The sequence below is a fragment of the Arvicola amphibius genome, chromosome 3 (assembly GCF_903992535.2).
Source record: "Arvicola amphibius chromosome 3, mArvAmp1.2, whole genome shotgun sequence".
Lineage (NCBI taxonomy): Eukaryota > Metazoa > Chordata > Mammalia > Rodentia > Cricetidae > Arvicola > Arvicola amphibius.
The window spans coordinates 122,739,695-122,767,632 of record NC_052049.1 but is presented as its reverse complement, the minus strand read 5'-3'; the positions used below and the strand labels follow the sequence as shown (position 1 = coordinate 122,767,632).

At 47.4% G+C, this 27,938-nt stretch overlaps 1 protein-coding gene across 1 annotated transcript in view; it reads left to right on the top strand.

The window, feature by feature from the left end:
• The first annotated feature begins 24,933 nt into the window (after window positions 1-24,933).
• Acsbg1 (acyl-CoA synthetase bubblegum family member 1) overlaps window positions 24,934-27,938 on the top strand; it is a 58,740-nt gene continuing 55,735 nt past the window's right edge. The window contains exon 1 of the mRNA XM_038324260.1: window positions 24,934-25,052. Within this exon, the coding sequence (XP_038180188.1) occupies window positions 24,934-25,052 (119 nt within the window). The remainder of the gene's footprint in view (window positions 25,053-27,938) is intronic.

The following is a 27,938-nucleotide window of genomic DNA, read 5'->3' as shown; positions in this document are numbered from 1 at the left end:
TAGAAGGTGCTTGGTAAATATTTGTAGAGTAAACCTAGCATTCTGAAATGCCAATTGGAGAATGCTGCTTGAAGCCCCAGTGCCTACATGTATCAGTTTCTTGTGACTATTGTTAACAGTCATACACACCTTGTGGAAGCCCAAAACTGTGAGCCTGTTTCCACCTTGTCTGAAGGTCAGAAAGTTTTAGCTTGTTCAAAGTTGTTGACAAGTGTGGCTACACATCCTGACCTAGGGTGTGGTTACTTGGTCTTTTTGACATTCAGATGGCCCTTATAGGTCCACTCTGACCAATGGTCAGCATAGTCAAGCGTACTTCTACTCCTTCTTTTGAAATAGGAGGTTTGACCTTGGGAGTGGCTGCCTTCAGGATACTTGGTCTAGGGTGGGTTCACTACCTCAACAACAGAATGCTAATGAATTGGTGTCTCAAAGTATTGAAGCAAATAACTGTTCTAATTGTCCTTTGTATCATGTTAAAGCAGTCTTTTGTCTTCTTCCCCTTTTTGTATTGGGGTATAAAAGTGTATGGAAAATTAAATGCAGGTAATTTCAGTATTCACTGGCACTCCCTCCTGGTACTATCCTGTTTTCTGTGTTATTACTTTTACATGTGTCCTCATTCTCTTTATTATTTTTCTAATCTTCATGCCCCTACCCTGGTAAGTGGTATTTTGTTGAAGCTGGTTTCCTACAACACTTAACCTGATATATCCTGGTTATGACATGTCAGGCCCCATGGATGTGGATTCATTCCACCTTGACCAAAGGGTCTGAGAATTCAGGCCTATTCCTGCTCCTTTAGGGTATGACAAGAGGTTTGATCCAGGGTATGGCTGCCTACAGATGCTTGGCCCAATGTGTGGTGACTACAAGTCCTGCCTAAACATCAGAATACTAAACTCAGGATATAGTTACTTGATGTTTCAGGTATTGAAGAGGTAATTGCTCTGTTTGCTCTTTGTATCATGGTAAATCTGCCTTTTGCCTTCTTCCCCCTTTTGTATTGGGGTAGATAAGAATATGGAAGATAAATATGGGTAAATTCAGAATTCACTTGGTTGCCCTCCCAACTCTAGTCTGTGTCTCTATGTATTTCTTCTGTATCTCTGTTTTGTCTGACTAATATTTCTAATCCACACGCCCCACCCTGGAATGTCCAAACCCATCAAGGCTGGACCGACAGTCACACTGTTCTAGATGTCAGAAGCCTAAGGAAAGGGTTGGTGAGATAGCTCAGTGGGTAAAGGTGTTTCCCAAGCCTTATGAGCTGAGTTTAATCCCCAAGACCTACTTGGTAGGAGAGAACCAACTCCTGCTGTTGTTCCTTGACCTTCATATGAATTCTGTGCATGCCTCCCCAAACACACACACACACACACACACACACACACACACGATAGGGGATGGGGTAGAGACTGAATAAATAGATGTTTTTTTTTTTAAAAAAGCAAAAGAAACCCAAACTAAATCTCACTGGGTCCAAATCAAGGTGTTCACAGTCTGTGCCCTTCTGGAGGGTACAAGGATTATGAAAACTGTATCTTTTTCAGCAACTAGAAGCCTCCTGCATTTGCATTCCTTGACTCATGGCCCCTCCGCTATTTGCAGAACTGGCAGAGTCACGTCTTTAAGTCTCAAATCCCAAGTCTCATTCTGATCCTCCTGCCTCTGCCTTGCAATGTCACAGTGATTAAAATCCTTAATACTACATGCAAAGTCTACTTTGAGAAACAGACTAATATCTTCCCACACTCTGGGACATCTTTACAGACTACAGTCACATCTACCACCCTCTGGAAGCATTAGACTGACTGAAAGGCTTCAGACTTATCGCAGTGGTTTGACTGACATATCTGTCCCTCCTAAATCTCAGGCATTTGAATATTTGGTCTCCAGCTGGTGGCTTTTGGGAAGGATTAGGAAGTGTAACATTGTTGGAGGAGGCTGTCTTTCAAGGAAAGTTTAAGTTTTTAGAAGCCTCCCACCATCCCCAGTGCACTCTCTCTTCCCATTTGTGGGTCAGGATGCCAGCTCTCAGCTGCTGCTCCAGTGCCATGCCCTCCAGCCTGCTGCTGTGTTCCCTGCCATGATCGTGAGGGACTCCTGTCCCTCTGGAACTGTAAGCACAAAACAAACCCTTCCTTTTAGGAGTTGTTTTGGTCATGGTATTTTCTCACAGTGATAGAAAAGTAACTAAGACATCCACGAGTCTGTCCCTTGCTCTTGTCATTCCATACTCATTCTGCCTTCCCCCAACCAACACATGGCTTCTTGGCTACCCTTGTACTTTTATACCTTGTTTTTAGAATTTCTTTCTGTAATGGTCTGTCCTGTCCCTTTAAGAGACAAGCCCCGCCTACTCACTCCCCCATCTGCTGAGGCAGGCAGATCTTTCTTCCTGCTTGCAGCCTAAGTTCCTTCCTTTTTTGTCTCCCCCTTGAAAAGGCAGTTTCTGTTTCTCCCCACTTCTCCCCTGCTGCTCAAAAATTATTACTTTTCCATACAACATGTGACCACTGCCATTTTGACTGAGGTCAGTTGACCTTACTACCACCTTAACTGAGGTGGTGTGACTTCACTGTCATCTTGGCTGAGAACTAGGTCAGGTGACCAAGTTCTACCATCTTTACTGAGGTATTTCCTGCCTGGTTCCCCAGTGTTAACCCTGTTACATGGGTGACCTTACTGCCACTTTAACTGAGGTCAGGTGACTTTACCATCATCTTAACTGAGAGCCAGGTCAAGTCCTGCCATCTTTACTGAGGTATACTGGTCCCCCGATTTACTTCCTTTTTTGTCTCTAAATTCCTCTTGTTAACTCTGTTGCATGTGTGTTTTGTGCAGTGGCATGCCTTTGGTAGGGCCCACCAAGAGCATCCACTTCACCCAATTCCTGTTCACTCTGTGTGTGTGTATTCATACATGTAACTTAAATGCACCTATGTTTACTGTTAAATGTTGTAATTGTCTGTTCATTGTATCTCATTCCAGACTACAAATCAATAAGTCTCATGTTTTAAACTGGTATGTACTTTTAAGTCTCTTACAAAAATATTTTATATTTAATCCAACCCTTCTTTACCTGTTGAGAGCCAGTACAGTCAAGCTTGGACCCAGCACTCCAGGCAGATTCAGATACTGTAGCTGTACCTGATAAGCAGCCCTCAACTGCTCAGAGATCTGGGGAATATGGCATTTAAATATTTTAATTATTAAAAACTTTTCATAACAAAAAGAGAAGCTCTCTACTTCCTCCAAAGAAGATGGAAGACAGATGGGCACAGAACAACATCCATCTGCAATTTGCTTCAACTGCCAAGCGCTGACCACTGGGAAAAACTGCCTTTCATCTAAACTGAAGATCTCCAGACAATGGAAAGAATTGCTGTAATCGACAGCCTAGCTGCTTAGGTCAAGGTAGGCTTGTCTTCCTACAGATTTCTTATCCCACAGATTTCTTAGACCTTCTGGAGACTGGCAGGCCCAGAGCTAAACAGAAAAAGGCAAATACGACCTTCAGTGACCATGGAGGGCCCCGAAGAGTAGCTCTAGGTGCCAACCAAGTAAGTTCTCTGTCGTTTTTAATCAATAACTCAAGTAAAATTTTGTTCTCCTCAAAGATCTCTGATGCAGTTTGACAGCTGAGATGTTTTGTCAGTTTAAAAGGGCAGCCTCACCAAACAAATTTCAGTAAAATACAAATACAAGTTATTAAGGTGTGTACCTTCAAGTTATAAAGGTGTGAGGACAAATGCAAGTTATCAAATTTCTCTCTCCCACTGCCTTTCATAGTCTTAAAGATACTTTTCATTGTGCAAAAACATCTGCCACAGTCATTCTGACATAAATGTGCTACTGTTTGTACAATGTATATGTCTAAAATTTCTGTTTTCACAAACCCCAAAATTCTTGTGAGTTCCAGGGAGCTGAATTGAAGGATCCACCTTAAACAGGTGAGATATACCTCTCTCAATTCCCTGGTCCTAATTTTTTTTTTTTTTGATTTTTCGAGACAGGGTTTCTCTGTGGCTTTGGAGCCTATCCTGGAACTAGCTCTTGTAGACCAGGGTGGCCTCGAACTCACAGAGATCCACCTGCCTCTGCCTCCTGAGTGCTGGGATTAAAGGCGTGTGCCACCACCACCCGCCTGGTCCTAATTTTTTTTTTACTTAACTTTGTCCTCTGTTCTGTCAACACCTTAAACAAGTGTAAGAGACACCAGACATTTTCATACCACAGACACGGGACAGGAGCAAAGAGATCAGCTACCCCAGGATGTGACCAACACCCAGCTTTCTCAGGTTCCCCCCAAAAAGATGACACCTACAAATAAGCAGGAAGCAGTCTTGAGAATCCGTCACCCCAATTCCTTTAACCTGTGGTGCCTAACCTCCCTCCTTTTTATTATAAAAAAAGAGATGGGAATGTAACGATCTGTCCTGTCCCTTTAAGAGACAAGCCTTGCCCACTCCCTCCCCCCCAGTCTGCTGAGACAGGCAGCTCTTCCTTCCAGCTTGCAGCCTGAGTTCCTTCCTTTTCTGTCTCCCTCTCGAAGAGGCAGCTTCTGCCTCTCCCCACTTCTTCCTTCTTCCCTTCTCCTCCCCTCTCTCTCCCCTTCTCTTCTTTCCCCTCTATAACCCACTAAATAAAAAATATCCAACCTCACTCTGCATGGTGTGCCTATCTGTCTGTCTCTCCCCTGCTGCAGGCTCCCTGCCCAGGACCAGCCACCTTCAGAGACCAGTGGCGTGGTCTCGCGGCGTGCCCATCTGTCTGTGTCTCCTCATAGCCTGCTGCAGCCACTCAAGGAACTGTGCTGTCCCTGCCTGGGACTGGCTGCTCTCAAGACCCGCTGCCCACTGCTTGCCGCCACATGACCCGCTGCCCACTGCTTGCCGCCACATGACCCGCTGCCCACTGCTTGCCGCCACATGACCCGCTGCCCACTGCTTGCCGCCACATGACCCGCTGCCCACTGCTTGCCGCCACATGACCCGCTGCCCACTGCTTGCCGCCACATGACCCGCTGCCCACTGCTTGCCGCCACATGACCCGCTGCCCACTGCTTGCCGCCACATGACCCGCTGCCCACTGCTTGCCGCCACATGACCCGCTGCCCACTGGCACCACTTGCGGACCTGCAGCGTTTTTATTTATCCATTACACTTTCCCCACATTCGGTGCCTTCAATCATGCACTTCCTTCAAAGTTCCCTGAAAAGTCGCCTGCACCAGGAAGCCACTCTTGCCCCCACATGAAAGTGGCCTCCTCTCTTGTCTCACGTGTGACTGGTGGCTCTGACAGATGTCCCTGTCAACTGTCTGAATCTGTTGTGTGCAGCCCATGCAAAGTTTTAGACAAACTGGTGCCTGTGTTGTCCTGTCTTCCTCTACAAAGCTGTAATAATAGTGATTGGATAAAATTGTGTAAGGCCACGTGGGTGTGTGTAAGGTGAAAGAATGTGCATAAAGTGCTATAGCACAGGACTAGAGAGATGGCTCAGTGGTTAAGAGTGCTTACTGCTTTTGCAGAGGACCTGGGTTCAATTCCCAGCACCCATATGGCAGCTTACAACTTTCTGTAACTCCAATTCCAAGGAATCTGATGCCTTCTTCTGGCCTCTACTGGCAAGTACTCAGTGCAGAAACATACACAGATACAAAACATGCATAACCCATAAAAATAATTTTTTAAATGTTGTAGCACAGAGTCCTATGTACAGGAAAAGCAGGAGTTTAAAACAGCATTGTCTGGAGCTGGGAATATAGCTCAATGGTAAAATGACTGCCCAAAATGCAGGAGACCCTTGGTTCATCCCCAGTAACACACACACACACACACACACACATACACACACACCACCACCACCATTTCCATTGTATCAGAGGCTTCTGCCTTGTGTCTTGCAGCTTGGTCCTGGAACCCTCAATGGGAGCAGTGAGAGAATAAAGAAAGAACAGACACAGAGACATGTATACAGGAAAGCCGGAATCAGGTGGGGTTGTACTCACTGACAGAGGAGCATAAGGGTAGGCCTAGCTAGTCTCAGTAGAAGGCTTCTGTAGGTGAGCATTCTTAGGCTGTAAATGTCTGAGGGTGGGAAGGAGAAAGCTGCAATTGCTAGTTTCTGCGCACATTGACCACTCCCACACACAGTGACTCCTCCCACACACTCAGATCTGGGAGGAAAGCTTTGCTATCTCTATTGAGCCTGGCCCAAATGGGGAATAGGCTTTGTCAACTTCCCGTGGGTCTGTGGCCTTGGTCTTTGTCATGACAACAATACACATGGACTGAGGATGTCAGTCAAGGCTTCCTCCATTCCCTACAATGCCCCCTTTCTTATTTCTTCGATGCTCAGGGTGAATCTTCATGCTTAGTCTAGGGATGGCTCCCTGCAATGCTCCACACCAGACTGTAATCATGAGATGAGGAAAGAACAAAGCAGCTGCTATGCCCAAGGAAAACAAAAGGACGTTCTAACAGGGTAAAGGGTTAAAGCCTCGGAGCTCATTGAGGATCATTTTTGCAACATTAGCAGGAGAAGCAGTCTGATTATAAACCTTTTGCGTTTCTGGGATGTGCTGACATAATTGGGCCACATTCTTGGCATTATTATTTTGCATCCAAATGCCAACGAGGCCAGCCCCAATTCATTCCCAATTATATGTGTTCTAATTCTCAGGAGGTGCCACCATACATGTGTGTTGGTAATTTGTATGACAAATTCAGTCTTGTCTAAGTCAAAAGGCTATAGCCTGCCCTGACTGCTTGAACAGTGCCCATGGGACTCCAGGTGATGAGAACACTGCCCCACCCCCACCAAGGAGGAGGTTATTAGTATTAACAGGTATTGAAGGATGTGACCAAGCCACTGGACCAGAAGGACATAAGTCCAGGATGCTCTCCTCTAACAACACTTAACCTGCACAAGTATGACATAGACTCGTCAGAAATGCAGCTACTGTGTTATTCCCAGTTCCCCAACTTCATTAGGTGTTGCCACTCCTGTGGGGCCGGGACCTTGATGAGACTTCCTTCGTGTCAGCAACATACACCCACATGGGACTTCACTCACTCACAGGTCCTTACAGGTGCCCCAGCTGATACGTAACTTTTGCAAGTGGGAGGTGCCACTCATGCCTGGACCTCCGAGGAGGAGGAATCATGGTGTAATCACAGGTGACCATTGGTTTTAATGGGGGCACACAGGCATTGTCACATCTGATGGCTGGTTCCATGAAGGAACCAGCAACAAGACCCGTCTCCTATGACCCAGGCCAAGCAGAATCAGAAATGTCAGTTTGTCTGACAGTAGCAAAAGGAAGTGGTTTTAGGGGTCATATGAGGGGGTCATCAAGGCAGGGGCTTCCAGAAAGGCTTGTTAGAGGAGGTAAGTGTGAGGCACTGCAGTAGACAACTCGAGGTACTGTCATTCCTTAAAGATGGCAGCTCCCAGGCTCCCCCGACCCCGACCTTCTGTATCAGCTCCTTCCACAGACTCAAATGTGGGCTTTCTTTATAAATGGTGGTAAAGTCACTCCTGCTTGTTGGGAAGGTCCCTAGGGATGAGTTGACTTTTCTGTGTCCCAGAGTTCCTCAGAATAGGCCGATGAAAGCTGGTTCCACCTGACCCGGCCATGGCAGGTGCTCTGTCCTCTTAGCAAGCGGGCAGAGTCTGTCTGGATTTTGCCTTGGAGAGTCCCCATAAAGAAAGCATCTTCATAAAGGATCCTATTCTACTTGGGGAAAAAAAAAGAAAAGAAAATGACCTTTAGACTCTTAAGTAACGTTAGAGAAAAGAACAAGTCATTCATGTGTGACTCTGTTCTGTAAGCTCCACTGGACTTCTTAAGGCTCCATGCCTGGGCTACTGTCAACACCGCAATTGCTTACCCACAGTTGACTGCAGAGTTATACACCGCCACCACTCAACACCGAGGCCTTAGTCTCAGAGAGCGAGGCCTGGGTTGGAGGTGTTAGATCTATGCCTGGCTTGCATGGAGCTCCAGCGAGAGCTGAAGCCCTCACAGCATCCCCACTGGTGTGGTGGCGACATTCTAAGGCTTCCTGCCAGTGTTGTCAAAGGCACACGTGAAGCCTTGGCTGTGAGTGTCTGGTATGGGTCTAGGCATGTCGGCCCCAGTGTGACCACCGTCCTTTGCTACCTCCTTTGGGAAGACCAAGAAGCAGCAGCCAGTCCTGACGGGGTGGAGTATTAACTGATCTTTCCCCCCCCTCCATGTGAAGTAGCACACCTGGGGCCCTGACCCCCACTCTGCCCTCCCTTGCTTCTCTCAGAAGTTTGTCATTAAGTGGGACATGAGACTTGAGTGAGGAAGTAAATTCTCCACGCTTAGGTGTCTAGGCCCTTGGTGATCAACATGGTCCTGCCAGCCTTGGCCCTGGTCCCTGGTTCCCAGGCCACTTGCCAGGACTCTTGAGTCTTGCTGTACACCCCTTCTCTAGTTCTTAGCCACAGCCTAGGCAGAGACTAGAGAGGGCACAGATTTAGGGTGGACAAGCCCTTCCAAGATCTGGGGAGCCTGCATCACAGGTGCTGTTCTCTTCCCCTCCCTCCATCCTTTCTCCCCTTCTTCCTCTCCACCTCCATTCTGCCTCCTCTCACCTCTCTCCCTGTTTCCTTATCTGTTTTGAATGCATGGGGTTGGAAGAACTCCTTTTAAATATTTCCAGGTCTGGCACTCTCAGACCCCACAGGTAAGTACCTACCGGGCTTCTGTTCAGTCTATGTAGCCACTTGACAGAGGAGGAAACAGTTTTGAGATGTGGCAGTCTCTCCCAGGATCATGGCTAGACCCTAGTTCCTGCCTCTGTGGATACGCTCCTTCCTCAGCCTCAGGACACTCTCTCAGTTTCAGACACAACTAGCTTAGTGGGATACAGCCTATGGGAGCACCCTGAGCCCCAGGACTATGATTGCCAGGCTCTGAAGAAGGTCTTCCCTATCTCCAGGCTCCCCTTGATGACCAGTCTCAACTCCAGCTCAGGCCACAGAGTGCTAGAACAAATACTAACTCTATTGCTTTTTTATTTTTACATATGTGCCTGTGATCCTGCATAAGTATTTATGTGCCACATATGTACATGGGCCTTTGGAGGCTAGAAAGAGGAGTCAGATCCCCTTGCACTGGAGCTAGAGATGGTTGTGAGCTGCCATGTGGGTGCTGGGAAATGAACCCAGGTCTTTTACAAGAACAGTAAACACCCTTTTAAAAAATATAAATTTATTTTTATTTGACTTTTTAAAATGTCTGTTTTGCCTATGTGTATGTCTGTGTACCACTTGCAGGCCTGGTGCCAGAGAAGACAGAGAAGTTCCAGATCCTCTGGAATTGGAGTTGTAGACAGTTGTCAGCCATGTAGGTGCTGGAAACTGAACCCAGGCTCTCTTCAAGAGCAGCCGGTTTTCTTAACTGCTGAGCCATCTTTCCAACATCCCTTTTGGTCATTCATTCATTCATTCATTTGTTTATTTTAACAAGTTCTCTCTATATTGCCCAGGCTGACCTGGAATTCCTAGGCTCAAGCTACCCTACCATCTTAGCCTCAGGAGCGGCTAGAGTATACCTCTGGGCCCAGCAACGCTCACTTTTGTTGAAAAAAATATCGGGCTGCTCTCAGTGTTTCCTGTGTATTTAGCTTGTGTGACCTCATAAGTGATGACTCCATCTTACACAGCTGGCTTAGGTTCCCTAGAAAACAAAGCTTATGACCGGAGACGGCGGGAGAAGGTGTGGACCAGTGAATAAGGGAAGTGGGGAGGGAAACACAGGGCATCACAGGTGGCGGTGAGTTGCGCTGGGAGCTCCCTGGCATTGCCCAAGAAAACACAGAAAGCTCTCTGCCAAGTGAGACATCTGGACAGGTCCTGGCTCTGCACCTTGAACTATCCTTTTGAGAAAAGGGAGTGGCTGGGTGGGCAGAGAATATAATCAAATATGAATTTCCTGGGTTTTCACCCCATTCCCTGTGTTGAAGTGCAGAGCAGGCGATGGGAAGAAAAGCGGTCCCAGTGAAGGGGGTTGATGACACAACCCTGCTTAATTGTTCACACGATCTGGAATCCGTGGGCCATGCTGTCCTGTCTGCTTAAGCTGGTTTCTAACAGGATTTCTGCACCTCGCAACCACGAGTCCCCATTTCACAGTCAAAGACAACGCGGCCGGGAAGGCAGGTGTCTTGGCCTTGGTCATGTGCCAAAGCCAGGCATCCATATTCCTGAGGACAACATGTGTAGTCCTCCATCCCGGCCCTTCCATGTGAGGAAAACAGCTGCCTCTTCCTTCTACCAAGGTCAGGCAGGTATCTGTGCTTGCTTCCTTTCTCTTCTGTCCCAGTTTCTTCCTCCAAAGCGTACTTCAGTGGTCCAGATCGGCCTTGGGAGCCCGAATCCCCACTGTACAGTTTTTGGCCCCAGCTCTGGACACAGCCTTGTCCAGATGGAGACGCTCGCCATCCCGGCACCCCCAGGGCCTTGGGTCTCCGCATACTCCAGGTTCATCCAGAGCTGGAGGAGACAGACTTTTTGGCTGGAACTCCCTCCATTCAGTCCGTGTTGATCAGGCCCAGAGAATGCAAATGTGCCCCAGGACTACGCAGCTCTGGAGTACAGCTGAGACCCTGCATACTGCAGGCAGAGGCGGCCCTGCAGGCAGTTGAAGGCCAACTGAGACCCTGCATACTGCAGGTAGAGGCGTCCATGCAGGCAGTTGAAGGCCGGCTGAGACCCTGCATACTGCAGGCAGTTGAAGGCCGGTACTGCTGGAGCCGGTTTGCTGCTCCATCGCTGGAGCACCGAGGGGCTGTAGCCAGCAGAGGTCAGCAGAGACCCAAAATGCCCTTGCTTCTGCGTGGCAAAGCCAAGAAGGTTTCAGGTCAGGGGCCCCAAGTGAAGTATTTGAAAATAAAAAAAGGAGAGGGGGGAGAGAGGAAAGAGGAGAGAGAGGGAGGAAAGAGAGGGAAATGGGAAGGAGAGGGAGAGAGAACCGGGTAGAGAGTGGAGTACATGTGGGTATGACTGGCACACTGCGATGGCCTTCCTACCCAAGACCTAGAGGCCTGTTTTTAAAGTACTGACAAAAGACTAGGGACTTCAGCTGGTAGAGTCCTTGAATTCCTGGGTTGCCTGGGTTTGGTTTCCAACACCACATTAACGGGGCTAACGGCACAGGCTTATGATCCTAACACAGGACAGAGGCGGGGGGTCTAGAATCCATGGTCATCCTTAGCCTGGGCTGATTTGCTTCATCACCTGCTGTAACACTTGTCCCAATGACCTAGATCATTATACTCAGCTCCCTGCCCACCTCCGTGTACTACTCAATAATTTAATGTGCTATTTTCCCACTGGCATTTGACCCCGTTTCTGAACAGCACTTTTGTACAATGAGGACCGGGGCATCCCCTCTGTCCTCCACCTCCTCCTCCCCTCAACCATTCCTTTACTTTGCCATTGGTGAAATAACACACTCTTTCATTAAATACAGGGAAAGTTTTCCCAGAGCCGGGAAAAGGGTGTAGAAAGATTGGAAGGGTGAGAGGATGAGGAGAGAGCCATTAAATGCGGTCCCTGGGCATGGAATGGCCACTTCACTCATTGACCATGAGCCACTGTGCTTACCTGTACAAGATCCAGATGGACAACAGTCCAGCATGGATGCGGAAGGACTCATGAGTCCCAACCCCTAACTGGACAACGGTCAGACATGGATGCAGAGGGACTCATGAGTCCCCACCCCTAACTGGACAATGGTCCGGCATGGATGCAGAAGGACTCATGAGTCCCAACCCCCAGCTGGACAATGGTCCGGCATGGATGCAGAGGAACTCATGAGTCCCAACCCCTAGCTGAGGATCTACTGGTAGTGGATGGCTTCTGGGGATGGGGAGTCATTTTTCATTGGGGGTTGGCCACTGGTAGGGTGCCTATGTTCAGTTATGTTCCCACACCACCTGCATATAGGCATCACTAATAGAACTACATGGATCATTTAAAAAACGTTGTGTGTGTATGTGTGTGTGTGTGTCTGGAGAGATCTATACAGGTATGAAATTGTGAAAGAATAAACTTTTAAAATTCTTGAAAAAATATTTCCCCAACTTTTCCCATAGAAAATTCCAAAAGCACTCTATAATAAGCTACACAATAGGTAAATACACATTTGAAAATGTGTTTAATGTTAATTTCAATATATTAGAAAATATATGTATGTGCACATAGATATACATCCTTTGGTTTGTGTTTTCACAGATATAATTCCTTAGGGTGAAACTAAAGCCCATTTTTAAGTTTTAAATATGAGTTTAGGTGGATAAAAATCTTAGATGACGGGGAGAATGGCTTGGAGGAAAGATGGCTTATACCTGTGTAAATTCCCAAATGGCATAACGATGGGCCTGTGAACCCAGCACTCAGGAACAGGAGATGAGGGATCTCTGGAGCAAATTGCCTAGCAAGACTCGCCAGATCAAGCCAGGCGGTGGTGGCGCACGCCTTTAATCCCAGCACTCGGGAGGCAGAGGCAGGCGAATCTCTGTGAGTTCGAGACCAGCCTGGTCTATAAGAGCTAGTTCCAGGACAGGCTCCAAAGCTACAGAGAAACCCTGTCTCGAAAAAACAAAACAAAAAAAAAAAAAAAAAAAAAAAAAAAAAGACTCGCCAGATCAGTGAACTTTGGGTTCTGTGAGAGATTCTGCCACAGTACAGGGGTAGAAAGCAAACAAGGAAGACATCCAAACTTAACCTCTTGCTTCCACGTGCATGCACATTCAACTGCACACACATGCACACACACGAGAGCGTGCACACACTCACATGCATTCATGCCACACAAGTATACGTGCACACATGAAAATTTTTTCGGTGACGTACAGCGGCAGAGGAAAAATCAAGGAGGTAGCAGAGCCCAGCTCTGGACATCCTGGGCTACCCAAGCAACAGTGTGACTGATACTGAAGACAGGCGGACTCCATTGCCTTCCAGTGGTTTTTCTTGAAAATTCCAATCATCTTGTTTTCCTCATCTGTGACCATGCCTCTGGTTGAGGCTTCATCTCAGTCTTTCCACTTTTGATGCAGGCCTCCCCCTTTACCCAGAGACACTCAGTAAGCAAGGGTCCACAGCGCATCACTTTGGCACTACCAGGGCACAGTTCCTTCATTTGGCAAATGTTGACGGGGCACCTTTTCTACACCAGGCACTCGTCAAAGTGCAGCAACCTGCCTCGCTTACTCACCGGGCAAACCTCAGCCGGGCCTTCGTGCGTGTTTCCATTGCTGTGATAAAGGACCATGACCAAAGCAACTCAGGGAGGAAAGGATTTGTTTGGCTTCCATATCCTGAGTCAAAGTCCACTGAGGGAAGCAAAGGCAGGAACTCAAACAGGAACCTGGAGGCAGGAGCTGATGCAGAGGCTGTGGAGGGGTGCTGCTTACTGGCTTGCTCTCATGGCTTGCTCAGCTTGTTTTCTTTTAGAACCCAGGACCATCGTAGGAGACCCAGGATAATCAGTGCAGAGGTGAGTTGCTCACAGTGAACTGGACCCTCCCACATCAATCATCCATCAAGAAAACGTACCACAGACCAATCTAGTCGGGGCCTTTTCTCAATGGAGAGTCCCTTCTCCAAAAATCTCTAGCTTGTGCCAAATTGGCATGAAACTAGCCGGGGCAAGCCCTAGTAGACAGCTTATAGATACCCTACGTATTGGTACCCATAATTGAATCTAATTCATGAATTAGGTACAGTAAAAGATGAATAACTAATTGTAACAAAAGTAGACTAATTATGCTAGTATATCCTCATGGTATACACGAACAGTCTATTGTTCTCAAGCTACCTCACGATTCCGCATGGCTTCTGGGAAGATCTGAGGTGATGTGGAGCCTGTGTGGTGAAGGGGGGGGGTTAATTACTGTCATCCTCCATCAATCCTTGGGAAGCAGGTTAGAATCCCAGCGCCACCCATCCTGCTTCTGACCATGTCCAGCCCAATTATTTAGTTTAGCCCTGTCTCGGTATCAGATCAAGGTCACATCACAGCACTTACACTCAAGTTGCCCTCAGGACAGAAGACAAAGCACACATATGAATTCTTTTGCTCTAGAGTTTTCCATTTCCTATATTTGGGCTGTGCTTGACTGTGGCTAACTGAAGTGATGGACAGGGAACTCTAGGATACGGTACCGCTACTGAGGCTAGCGTAGAAATCACAGAAACACCTGCGTCCAAGGAGCTTATGAAAGACACAGTATGTCACAACGCTGTTGGCCAGGGTGAAGGAGGAAAATCAACAAAATAGGAGCTGCTGGTGGCATGGGTTTCAGACTGGATGGTCAAGAAAGGCCTTACTTGGACAACAACCCTGAAGTAGGGATTAGAGGAGGTGAACACGTGAGCTGATAAGCACAGAGAGAAACTGTCTCAGGCACAGGGGTGGAAAAGCCCAGAGGAAGGAGTGTGCCTGTAACTTCTGCGTAGCAGCAAAAGGCCAGTGTGGCTGTTGCCAGAAGCACTGAGCTGTAGAAGCCAAGGTCAGAGAACAGAAGGCTTTCACTTTTATGGTGAGAAGGTAAGCTTCTGGAAGCTTCTGGCAAAGGAACAGTGTACTGTCAGACCTGAGTTCTAACAAATCCTTCTGGCCTTCCTGCCACACTGGGGTCATGACTCCAGCCTATGGAAAGTTTGTAGAGGCTCGGGATGACCAAGGCCAGCTGTCCACAGCCGAGGACAGGTAGGCCCTCTACCCTCAATGCCTGCTCCAGTCCTCTCCCTCCCAGTCATCTGTGTGGCTCCTACTTCCTCCCTTCTGCCTCCTACTTTTCCCAGGCCTTCTTACCTGAGAGAGGGACAGGCTTGCCAGCTCATTTTCACCACCCCAGTTCAGCCAGTACTTTCTGGGCATCATGGTTTCTGCTTTGGTTTGAGCTGTCACAGAGTGGTCAGGGTCCGAGCCTGGACCCTGGGAGCCCTGACAGGGTGAACTCAGCCAGATGGCCTCAAGAGGTCAAGTCAAGAGACAAACTAGGGACCAGGGAGAAGACTCTAACCTCTAAACACACACAAAGACACACACAGAGACACGCACACAGGGACACACACTCACGTACAAATGTAATAATTTTTATTATAAAAGAATTCTCCTATGGAATGCAAATAGACGATACTTAATTGTAAACCTTATGAGAACACAACTACCTGGCTAGGGAAGACAGTTTCGTCTGTAAAGGCCCTGCTGCCCAGGCTTGAGGATCCGAGGTCATATTCCTAGCACCCACACAAAAGCCAGGTGCAGGGACACATGTCTGCAATCCAAGCGCTGAGCGGAGCAAAGACAGGCAGAACCCTGGAGTTCATTGCTTTCTCAGCCTCGTCAGATTGGTGAGCTCCAGGTTCAACGAGAGACCCTGTCTTGAAAAATAAAGTGGAGAACAATGAAAGAGAAAGGCTCCAGATGTTAACCTCTGACCACACACACCTGTATCAACACATATCTACGTACAATACACACCCACCCACATACACCCCCACACAAATACAACTATCAAGAACAAATACTTCTCCTAGAGTATTCGACGACAACACTTATAAAGTTGTGCAAAGCACAACCAAGAGCAAATATTTTTTAACATGAGTTTGAAGATTAAATACTTGGTTACAGATACACATCTTTGGAGACCAGCGTCTCTTTTAACTATTAGGACGCATGGCTTGGAGTGCATAGTATTAGAGTGTATTTAATTATTATTGCTAGAAGAAAGTACCCAGGATACAACTAGAAATAACACAAACCAGAAGAAGGGTTTTTAGGGCACCGGTGACAGTATCACCCTAAGCTTTGCTTCTTTGACAGCTTCTGCAGTACCCAGCAACAACCAGTCAACACTACACAGAACTACTTAAAGCAAAGTTCTCTGATCTCCAACTCTGATTCTCCTACTCAACAAAATGTAGTTTTTGACTCACTAAGATAATTGGGCTACATGACAAAAATAAACAGTTTAGACCTGACAAATTTAGGGAACAGTGCTAGGAACTAGAAACACACTCATTTTCTGATGGGAAAGTGCACATCCCACAATAACAAAATACTTACTTGAGGCAAATAGACACACCCAGACTTTCAAATAACAGGATTGGTCAAAACGGCAAATTTTTAAAAAAGAATCTGAATGGCACTAATTTAAAATTAGCATAAATGTCAAAAATTCACTAGTTATTTTATATGTAATGAATATTGTATTTAAAAAATATTATCTGCCGGGCAGTGGTGGCGCACGCCTTTAATCCAAGCACTCGGGAGGCAGAGGCAGGCGGATCTCTATGAGTTCAAGGCCATCCTGGTCTACAAAGTGAGTAACAACCAGAATAGCCAGGGCTACATAGTGAGACCCTGTATCGAAAAAACAAAACAGAACAACAATAGAAACAAGATCAGCTTTAAAGTTTTGTCTCATGTTTATTTATACACGTGTGTGCCTATGCACATGTGCACACATATAGTGTGCCCAAGGAGACTAGACAAGGGTATGGGATCCCCCGGCTAGAGTTACAGGCAGTTAGGAGCTCTTCAGTGTGTTTATGGGAATTTAACTTAGGTCCTTTGCAAGAAAAGCAACTGCTTTTAGTAGCTGAACCTTCCTTCCACACCAAAATAAAATTTTAAGTAGTCAAAAGCCTGAAAAAATTACCAGAAGTCATAAACCTTTAAAAAGCAAAACCCAAACCCCTCATCTTTCAAGTTAATTCCTATTTGTAGATGTTACTTAAAACAAAATAATAGCTTTGGGCTAGACTATGGTCCTCAACCTGCAGGTTATGACCCCTTCGGGTCAACTGACCCTTTCACAGAGGTCGCCTAAGACTATCAGAAAACACGGATATTTGCATTATCATTCATAACAGTAGAAAAATTACAGTTATGGAGTAGCAATGAAAATAATTTTATAGTTGGAGGTCACCACGTCACGAGGAGCTGTGTTGGAGGGTCGCAGCGTTATGAAAGCTGAGAACCGCTGGACTTGAGAGAGACCCTTGAGTAAAGCTTTTTGTCATGCAAACCTGGCAATCTGAGTAAGGTGGACAAGAAGAATCAACTCCACAAAGGTCCTCTGACCTCCACATGCCTGATCCATCCTCCCATAACAACAATAAATTAAAAAATTAAAAGCCATTTTTCTTAAGAAAATTTTATTTCTTTAGACCCAGGAATTAGGTTCTAGCTGAACATTGGTACCTTTGCATTAGATACAGATATTTCTCTAAATATATGAATCTTATTTCATCAACTGTCACACTATGGGGTTTTACTGTTGGTTTTTGATAGGGGAAGAATATCAGTTTCTCTGTTGTACCCTTCTCTGCCTTAGTCTAAATCTGTGGTCTAGATAGGCCAAACTCTCTGAGTAAGGACAGAAAGACCCAATAGTGTCCATTACATGATACATTTGTTTCAAAAGGTCCGAACACTCCAGGCAGCTGTTCCCAGACACAAACTGCCTTGGGCTGTTCCCAGTTCTCCAGCAGGGGTTTAAAGTACACAGCTATTTCTCAAGGGGCCAACTCTAACCACCAAGCAAGCCAAGTGCCGGCAGAGTTATCTTTCTCTGCCTCCACACCGCTCTCTACTGTTTACGAAATAGATAATAGGTAGTTGAGAAAGAAAAGCCTAATTTCTAAATGCATTCGATGGGCAGGCAAGATGGCTCAGCAGGTAAACAAGCTTGCTGCCAAGCCAGACAACCTGAGTCAGATTCCCTGGGATGTGGAGACACTAGCAGGAGAGGGCCGATTCCTGAAAAGCTGTCCTCCAGTCTCCACGCACAAGCTGTGTGTGTCACTAACTGTTCTGTTGCCACGACAAGATACCTTGACCAAGGCAGCTTACAAAAGAAAGCACTTAGTTGGGGCTTGCTTATGATTGCAGTTAGTTCATAATCATCATGGCTTTGGAACCTGTCAGCAGTCAGGGGCACTAGCTGGGAGTTTACATATTATCTCATTTTATCTGCAAGACGGAGGCAGAGAAAGCAAGACCGGAACCGGTTTTTTTAATTGAAATAATCTTTTTCATACAATATATTTTGATTATGGTTCCCCTCCCCCAACTCCTTTGCTTCCCCATCCACCCAAATCCACACCTTTTCTTTCTCTCTCATTAGAAAACAAACAGGAATCTAAAAAAAAAAATAAGTAAAAGAAGATCAAATAAAAATAAACCACAATAAAGCAAAACAAACAGAGGAAAAAAAGAGCTAAAGAAAAAATACAGGAAACACAGACTCAGATACACACACATTTGCGCACACAGAACACCTATAAAATCAAAACTGGAAATCATAATATATAAACAAAAGGTCTGTAAGGTTAAAGAAAAAGCCCTGACAAAGCTTTATGAAACAAACCAATAAACAAACTCCTCCAAAATCTTACTGAGACCTGTGTGGGTCCCGTGTGTGCTGCCAGTTTCTGAGTTCATGTTGCTTCAGTCCTGTTGGGTGTAGAAGGCCTCATTTCCTTGGTGAAGTCCATCCCCACGGGCCCTTACAATCCTTCTACTTCCTCTTCTTCAGAGTTCTCTGAGCCCTGACGGGAGGGTTCTGATGGAGACGTCCTATTCAGGACTGAGTGTTCCAGGTCTCTCACTCTCTGAACACTGCCCAGTTGTGGGTATTTGTGTAACTTCACATCTGTGCAGAAGAAAACTTCCATGACGATGGCTTGGCTCAGTGGTTATAAACACTGCCTGCTCTTCCAAAGGTTCTAAGTTCAATTCCCAGCAACCACATGGTGGCTCACAACCATCTGTAATGAGATCTGGTGTCCTCTTGAGGAAGAGACCTGGTCAGTTGTCCTCATCAACTTAGACCATGAAACCCAATATGGGCAAGATCAACAGAACCGCCATATACAGGCTGCCCATGCACACTTCAACATTGCCAGGGCATAAATTTCATTCATTTTTCAAATTTCAGTATTTGTTTTCCCTAATTAGTCTCAGGTCTAAATAGTTTCAGCCACCAGAGCAGTGTCAAGCATAGATTCCATCTCATGGAGCAGACCTTAATGCCAACCAGACAGTGGTTGGCTACTCACACAGCTAGTGATTGTGCCACTATTGCACCAATATATCCTGCAGACTGGCCACCACTGTAGTTCACAGGGTTTGTGGCTAGGTTGGTGTTTCCCTTTCTCCTCTGGTAGTGTGAAGGACCTTCCAGTATCACAAATGCTCGTCAGTAGGGGTTGGCAAGCTTCAGCTTGATGTCTCCGTGTTCAGTGAGTTATGTGTTCAGCAATAGGGACTCGCCAACAGTTTGTAGAAAGTAACCAATAGCCTTGGCAATAGCCAGGGCTGTTTAGGGGTTTCCGTGGGGCCCCTTTGGCCAACAGGTCAATTAGAGGTAACTCATTCCTGGCACTGGAGGTTTCGTTTGGTGGTGAGAGATGTCTAGTTTAGTTGCAGCTTTTGGAATTTTGGTGATTCCATTTAAGATGTCTGGCATGGGCTTTTGAAACTCAAAGCCTCCCCACTCCAGTGACACACCTCCTCCAAACCCATACCTCCTCCAAACCCACACCTCCTCCAAACCCGCACCTCCTCCAAACCCACACCTCCTCCAAACCCGCACCTCCTCCAAACCTGCACCTCCTCCAAACACACACCTTCTCCAAACACACACCTCCTCCAAACACACACACCTCCTCCAAACCCGCACCTCCTCCAAACCCGCACCTCCTCCAAACCCGCACCTCCTCCAAACACACACCTCCTCCAAACCCGCACTTCCTCCAAACCCGCACCTCCTCCAAACCCACACCTCCTAGGCATTTCAGAACAGTCCACCAACCTGAAAACAAACATTCAAAGATATGAGCCTGGGGGGGCATTCTCATTCAAACCACAATGTGTGTGTGTGCACTCGAATACACACACACACACACACACACACACAAATAAAAGAGTTAAAAAATGCATTCTGGGTATCCATTAGTTACATTCTAAGTTTTCGAAAGGGTGAATTATGCTCAATGTTTAACCTGTATTTAAAGATGTTTACAAAGACCAAAATTTTTTACAGTACTTTCTTCTATAACAATAGCCAGGTGATGGTGTTGATTAAGTGACCATCTTTATGTACTTTGTAAAATGAATACTTATAAAATTGATCAGTTGCCTTGTGATCTCTACTGGAATCTTAAATCATAAACACACTGAGTAAGAATTCAAGACACACAATCATGGCAACATTTAGAAAACACTTCACAGGTAAAATAACCCAATGTGTGATCCAGTATGGAGGGTAAAGGAACCAAAAAGTAGGTGGTGAGAACCACAGAGAACTCATTTACAGAAACTGGACTTTAGAAGGAAGCCTTTGCTTTGATTTTTTTTTTTTTTACTTAGAAGCTTTTGGGGTTAACTCGTACACTGAATGAACTGTAGCCAGACACTGCATTCAGGAGATCCATATACTTCTAACATGCGGACAAACACTCATATACATAAAATAAAAATAAATATTTTAAAAGGGGACGGAGTCCACGGGCTGTTATCCACTCGCTGCTCCCTTTAGAATGACAACTGATGAATTTAGTCAAGCAAGATTTTTAAACCAAAACTAAGAACTCAGCTTAGTAAAGATATTTTTTAGTTTTTTGGTGTAATTTAATATTTATTCTATTTTTTTGTGTGTCACAGTGTTAGTATTCAGGCATCTGTACTGGCCCGCCCTTGGGGTCCTTACAGAATATGTCCTCAGCTGCAGCCCTAAGAGTACCCCCTGTGCACGTTCGCTTCATTCCCTTTTAAAAGGGGCCTTGCCCACCTCCTGTCTCTTCCCCCACCCCTCTTTCTCTTCTGCCACTCTAATCCCCAGCGGCTAGTCTCTGCCCCCCCTCTCTGCCCCTCCTCTCTCCTCTTCCATCAAACCTCCCAAGTGAGCCTTGTTGCATGGCATGGCTTCCCTTCGGGGCATTTTTAAATGAATTACAACACACAGAACCTCAGAGCATCGGTCCCACTGATGTCTTCCCGACCACCCAACTCATTCCTCACCTACAGTTTCACGACATGGTGGTACTAGCCCACCTTCGTAGCGGCGGCTTAGACTAGGAGAGATGGAACACCTTGGTCAGGATCACTCAGTTCCTAAGTAGAAGAACCAGGAGTTGAGCTCAGGTTTGAGTAGCATCAAACTGTCCCTGTGGTTCAGATGCGGACCTCTGTGAAGGCCTATGGTTGGGGGACTTCTCTCCTACCCGGAGCCAGGGAGGAGCTGCACACACAGTGAGAGATGTAGCTAGCTACAAGGATTTCACTGCTGCCAAAAGAGTAGCCATAGGGAGGGAGGGAGGGAGAGAGGGAGGGAGGGAGGGAGGAGACATCAAAAGTCCAAAAGCAGGCCTGAGGAAACAACTAAGTGAGCAAGGGTGCTTGCTACACAAGCATGAGGTCCTGAGTTCAAATCCCGAGACCTCATGAAAACGCCTATCCTGTAACCCCAGTAATGTGGGGGCAGAGCAGAAAGGAGAGGGTGGCTGGGACTTTCTGGCCAGCCAGCCTAGCTGCATCAGTGAGCTTTAGAGGAATACGGCAGAAAGAAATAGATGATACCAGATACCCCCTGGCCCTCTCAAACCCCTCCTGCACACACACCCAAAGGCACAGCTTCATATGCCACTGATAACACACACTCTTCCGACCACTGTCCCTTCTGCTGCTGCCACCCCGAATTGGCCTAGTTTACCCAGAGACTAGAGGACACTGGTAGAGACTCTCAGGATGAGCCCTCCTCTCCTCTTGGGCAGCAGCCAGGAAAGTAGACAGAAGGACCAGACAGAATAACCACCATGGGGGCTGTATTTATTTTGCAAGAGGAAACTAAATTGCCATTTTTCTATTGCAGCTAGAGCAGCCTCTCCTACTCCCTGGTGGTTTAGTCTCTGTGTCCCAGCATGGACTTTGTGTGGAGACATTTATCCTTTGTTCCCAGGTGACTCTGAGAGCCAGTTATCAGCTTCTGTTGGCAGGCCTCCAACCCTCCCCTCACAGGGGCTAAGATACAGGCCACTGCCTTCTCTGGGACACAGGGCTGCCTGGCCCTGTTTCCCCGCTGTTCCTTTTGACCTTTGCTAGGCATTTTAGGGCCTTGTCACTTCCCAGGGTCCCTCCACCCTTAGGTTTCCCTGACCTAGTGAAATAATAATAACTTCTTTTCCAGACCCACCCAGATCCACTACCCCTTCCCCAGGTCACTCATCTCTGTAGCCTTTCCCAACTTTCATCTTGAACAACAATTTCTTATCTTCTCCCTTCTGGTTCAGTTCCCTCATAATGGGGGCACAATGATATTACTGACTATGACACACCCCTCCCCTCAGCACAGCCAATCAGGCCCCTGGCAAAGCTCTCCCCATTTGGAGCTGGCAGTCATTGATGGCCAGCCTCCAGACTATCACCTCATGATCTAAATAGTTCAAACTGAGGCCCAGGGAGATACATGGACCAGGTCAGAGTTAAAGACTTGGGCCTCCTGCCCAACGTACCCTCAACTATACTATGGAAGAAGCTTTGGGTGAATGTGGTGCATGCCCTGAATTGTTTGGGGGACAGTCCAGTGTTTCTTAGTCACCTGACTTCTTCAGTTAAAATAGCATCACCTATGACTAGCAGACTCAATGATCTTAGGAACATTTCTTAGTGTGACAGCAGAGTAGAGACCAGAGAAAGCTACACCAAGGTTACAATATGAAAAAAACTAGTTGACAGGGAAATACCTGGGCTTCATCTAATAAAACATGCACACATACACACACACCAAAAAACCCATGATACACAAACATGAAAAAGTTGGGTGCGATGTAAATGTATTATAAAGGCTATTCCTTCTGGTGCAATGCTTTTGGAGCTTCTCCTTTCAGCTCACTAGCCCACTCTTATTCTTGAGACAATTTCCCTTCTCTTCCTCCTCCTTCTCTCCTCCTCCTACCCCCTCTTCCTCCTCCTTCTTCTCCTCCTCTTCCTCCTCCTCTTCTTCTCCTTCTCCTCCTCCTTCTTCTTTTTTGACTTTTTGAGACAGGCTTTCTCTGTGTAGCCTTGCCTGTCCTGGAACTCACTCTGTAAACCAGGCTGGCCTTGAATTCACAGAGATCCGCCTGCCTCTGCCTCCCGAGTGCTGGGATTAAAGGCATGTGCCACTTAGGTTTTTTTGCTTTGTTTTGTTTTTCTTCTTAGTAAATGGTTTCTATGGCTATTTCTAGCCACATGCCCCTGTCTTGTGTCTCAGGACACAAAAGCCTGGAATCTGGTACCCTGTAGAAGGCACCAGCTCCATGGGCTCACAGGTAGCAATAAAGAATCCAGAACTGTTAAACACAAAGGCTTTTCTCTTCAACGAAAGGGATGTGTATGCCTGTTTTCCATCCAGAAGGCTGGGAGTGAATATGTTGATAACCTTGTAACCTTTATTATCTGTAGAGCCAAGCCTCACCCGGATCACCGATTCTTATGAAAGAGGTTCCATGTACCACCTGCCATGTTGTTTTTCTCTCAAATTTTAAGAAAATTGTTTTCAAGCTATTTTTTTTCTGTGTCTGTTCCTAAATTCTCTTACCAGACTACAGACCCACAAAAGGATTTCCCCCAGTTACAATAGGAACGCCTGCCAACACCTCCTGTATATGATCTGCACTGAGTTAAACTTTATCTTTGCCAAATTAATGTTCAGCCAGAGCTTCAGAGAGGGGGCTTCTTTGGAAATGGGGTGTAAGCAGCTGTAATCAGCTAAGATGAACTTGTATAGGATTGTGATGGGCCCTCGTCTGCTGTTTGGTGCTCTTGTACGGAAAGAGATATAGACGGAGAGGGGAAGACAGCCCTGGGAAAGTAGAGGGGTTACAGATGCTGCATCTCAAAGCCGAGGAAGATGAGCAGGAGCGATGACCAGCAGAAACTAGCACAGAGGCAAGCAGTCTTCCTGTGAGCTTTGGAGGGAGTGTGGTCCTTTCACATCTGCATTTCAGGTCCCGACCTCCTGAACTAGGAGAGAACGCACTTCTGCTGCTCTAAGCCATCTGGATTACAGGATTTTTGTTATAGCAGCTGTAGTAAAAAAAACATACAGTTCACCTTAGAGGAAGCTTTCTGGTATTCGGAGAAATGCCTGCCTTGTGTATTTCTTGCCTCTGCTCCTGGCTGCCTGCCAATTAGCTTTTCCTCCTTTAACGAAAAGGGGCAAATCCTTGCTTGTGTTTAGGTGTCCCTGAATGGCCCCATTTTGGGATTCCCTCTCATGCCTGCTTTAGTGCAGATGCTTCTATGCGCTATGAAGTAGTTCCCCATTAACCTCCCCCAGTACTGTACTCCTTGAGAGCAGGAGGACTTTCCTGCAGTGTCCAGTACGGACCTGGAGCCAGGGTACTCGCGCAAACCCAACTTGGGTTACTTTCATCTCTTGAGGCCGAGGCTTCAGAATGGGCATTGGGACTAGCAGTCATGTCCGGTTCAGGGTCTGGATTTGTGCTGGGAACACCCATTTGCTCCAAAGTGTCCCTTTAAAGACAGCGAGGGGGTTTTCTGGGGGCCTAGAAGTCCTGAGCCTATTGGCTAGACCTTCTGGGAGAACCGGGGTCGATTTGCATAAAAATGAAGTCTGGCTTCATTGAAATTCTTCTCATCTTGAGTACAGCGAAACCAGGAAGAAAAGGAAAGTTTTCGTCCTGAGCAACTTCACTGCCTAGGGACAGTCTGAGCTTCTGAAAATAGAGAGGAAATGGGGCCCTCTGGGTCAATCCAGGCACCGCCTACCTCTGCCCCATGCCCGCCCCCACTGCCCCACTCAAGGCCAATCTCTCACTGTGGGAGACCGCCGCTGAACAGCGCTGTCTTTGGTGAATGCCCACAGCAGATGCCACGCGGTCCTGAAGCAGGATACTGCTGCCTGACCAGGGACTCCAACATGCCCAACAGCAGAGATGCCCAGCAGCAAGGTGCCTCGGGGACCACCCAAAACAACTCCCAAACCAGGTGAGTCCAAGTCAGGTCTCAGCACATGGAGCTTGAGGCCCGGCCCAGTTCATTCTGTTATAGGGCCCGGGCAAGCGACTTGTCTTTCTGTGCCTTGGTTTCTTTACCTGATCTCTGTGATGGAAAAGGAACGGTTAGGGACGCTTGTCCTTTGAAATGCCATTTAATGTGTCTGTTCTTCTGGTGGCCATAGAGGCTTGATTGAGGAACGAGTTACACTGCCATTTAAAAAGGTTTCAGTCAACAGGCATGTCCCTCTGTCTCCTGGAGTTGGTGGGTGAAGTGACACATGGCATATGAGGGTTAATGACTGATAAGTTCCGGGAAGTGCCCATGATCCCAGCCCCAGTCTGCTGGATGACCTTGGCAAGTCCCTGGCCCTCTTTGTCAGTACATGGCTGAAGTTGTCCAAAGCCACTGATTTGGAGGAACTGCATCTATGCCCCATGAAGGAAAGAAATAGGCAGGACACAGAATAGTGGAAGACAAGGACTCAGGCCCAGCAGTGTGCTAAGTGGCTGGATTGTATACAGGGTAGCTCAAGGCTAAGTGCCAAGGTCTGAGCCCTTGGTAGTAAAGTGTAGACCCTGTAAGGATTTGAGTTCCAAAAACATGGCCACTGTCCTCATAAGGGCTGTGCAGAAAAAAAGGTGGGGGTGGATGGGAGGATGTGTTAATCTGTCCCTTAAGGTTCTTGGAACAAATTTGTCACCCACAAGCGGTACCCTTCCCCCTGTAGGGGATGCAAGTATAGGGGAACAGTTGTGGCCTTGGACTGGGGCTGTTGGCACAGAAAGGCCTAGGCCCTGGAGGCTCTGGGTACCACCTCTCATGAGCTCAGAGAGCAGGGGCTAGCACACCATCCCATGGGATGCTCATAAATGCCTGAGAAGCTCAGACCTTGAACATGAAGAACAGTGTCTGCTGTTTTTCAAAGTCCCCTGTCCCACTAAATGAAGGGTGAGTAGGGTCAGTAGCCCCCGTTTTTGCTGAAGTCCGTATGTCAGGTCCATATTGACAGGGACTTGGCCACCAGGGAGAAAGTGGGGCACCTGAGCTGATAGGCCCTGGGTCTGCTTCACTGATAATACTGAGGTGGTCAAGCCTGGGGGCCATCTCCAGCCTTGGCAGGGAAGGGCTCTGTTATGGGAGCGAGCACAGGCTCAGGGGCTTGCAGGATAGACAAGGACTGGAAGCCGGGGCTGGGGTGTCAACTCCACTGTTTTCTCACTGAGCAACTTGGGGTAAGTTGTTGAACCTCTCTGAGTTTTAGTGTCTCCCTCTGTGCAATTAAAGACGAACGGCCTGACTTCCCTTGACCTTGATCGAGTTTGACGACGACGTCTTCAGGGCTGCAGGCTCACACACCACAGGCACACAAACCCCAGGGCAGTGGCCAGGGCGTCTCGGCAGCAGGCTGCAAAACTCATGCCTTGGGCTCTGGTCAGGCTCTACTCCTGACTTACTCTGCGACTCAAGGCAAGATGTACCCTCTCTGAGCCTCAGTTTCCCCATCTGTCTGGCAGGGCAGGCGAAGGTACCCCAGCAGCCTTGCAGTGTAGCTACGAGGAAAGACCACTGATCTCTTACTGGACTCATCAAAGCTCCATGTCTGTGGCCAGGGACAGCTGCCCCTGCGGTAAGGGTGGTTCCAGAAACCTCCCATAAGTTGAGAGACCCTTGCTTTCTCTTTCCTCCCTCATACTGCAGATGGGGTGGCTGGCGGTGGAGGAACAGGCATCAGGCAGCCAAGGGGTGCCTAGAGCTGGTGTACCTCTCAAGACTGAGGCTGCAGCGTATGCCATCATCTAACGGAGGCTTTCCCGAGGCTGCAGCGTAGGCCATCTAACGGAGGCTTTCCTGAGCACGCCCTGAGACATTAGGTCTCAGTCATATCCAGTCCCAGGTCTGGGAGAAACACCCCAAATGGAAGGAAGTCCTGGAGAAGGGGACAACTGGTCTCAGGTTTGGTAGCTATGGTCCCAGGGTGGTAGCAGGGACAGTGTGTTTGTGCAGAAGTGGCCATCAGACCACCAGGCTGGGGCCAGGCTAACTCATGGTCTAGAGAGGCTGATGTGTTCTACTTGTGATGGGCAGGCCTAGAGCAGCCAGCCAGAGAGGAGGAGAAAACAGGTGGCTGCATCCCTTCACCCTCCCAAGGCTCCAGAGGCACTGGCGGTGGTTGGCAGTCTCTGGGAAGTAAGGAATGGCTCTGGTGGTGGCCATAAAGGGACTGAATGTGAGGTAGCCAGGGGAAGTGAAGCAGAAAACTGGTCTGTAGGATTGCTGGCTCTGAACTGCCCGCACTCACCCTGAGCCGCCTGCTACTGTCTTAGCTCTGCCTGACAGAAGCCAGGTACGAAGAGAAACACCTCCCACCCCCGAGAGCCTATGATGGAAAACAGTCCAGGATGTTGCAGCAAGCTAGGCAAGAGATGCTGTCCTCACAGATAAAGCTTGCCAACGGTGGCAGGGAGGGGTCGGTCAGTCCATCTCAGTGGCATGATGGCCTAAGAGGAACAACCACAGGGAAATGTTACCAAAGGCACAAGTGTCCTTGGCATTGGGAACACACAGAGCCTTCCATTTCTGGAGATTCTTCCGACTCCCACTGCCCACTTCGCACAGTACAGAAGTGTGGCTGCTCTTTCTTTTCCTCGTGCTTTGATATCTCAATTGTTTTCCTCTGTTCTATAATATACCCATTCATAACTCAACATCACTTATTGTTAGATCTCCAGGAATTGCACTAAACACAAGAGAATGTCATAGACTACAAAGCAAGCCTCTGCCTTAAGGAGTTTACACACCAGCCAAGAAGGCAAACATTAATAAATAATTATGCCATGAGTCATTAAACTTACAGTTTAATGATAGGTATCAAAA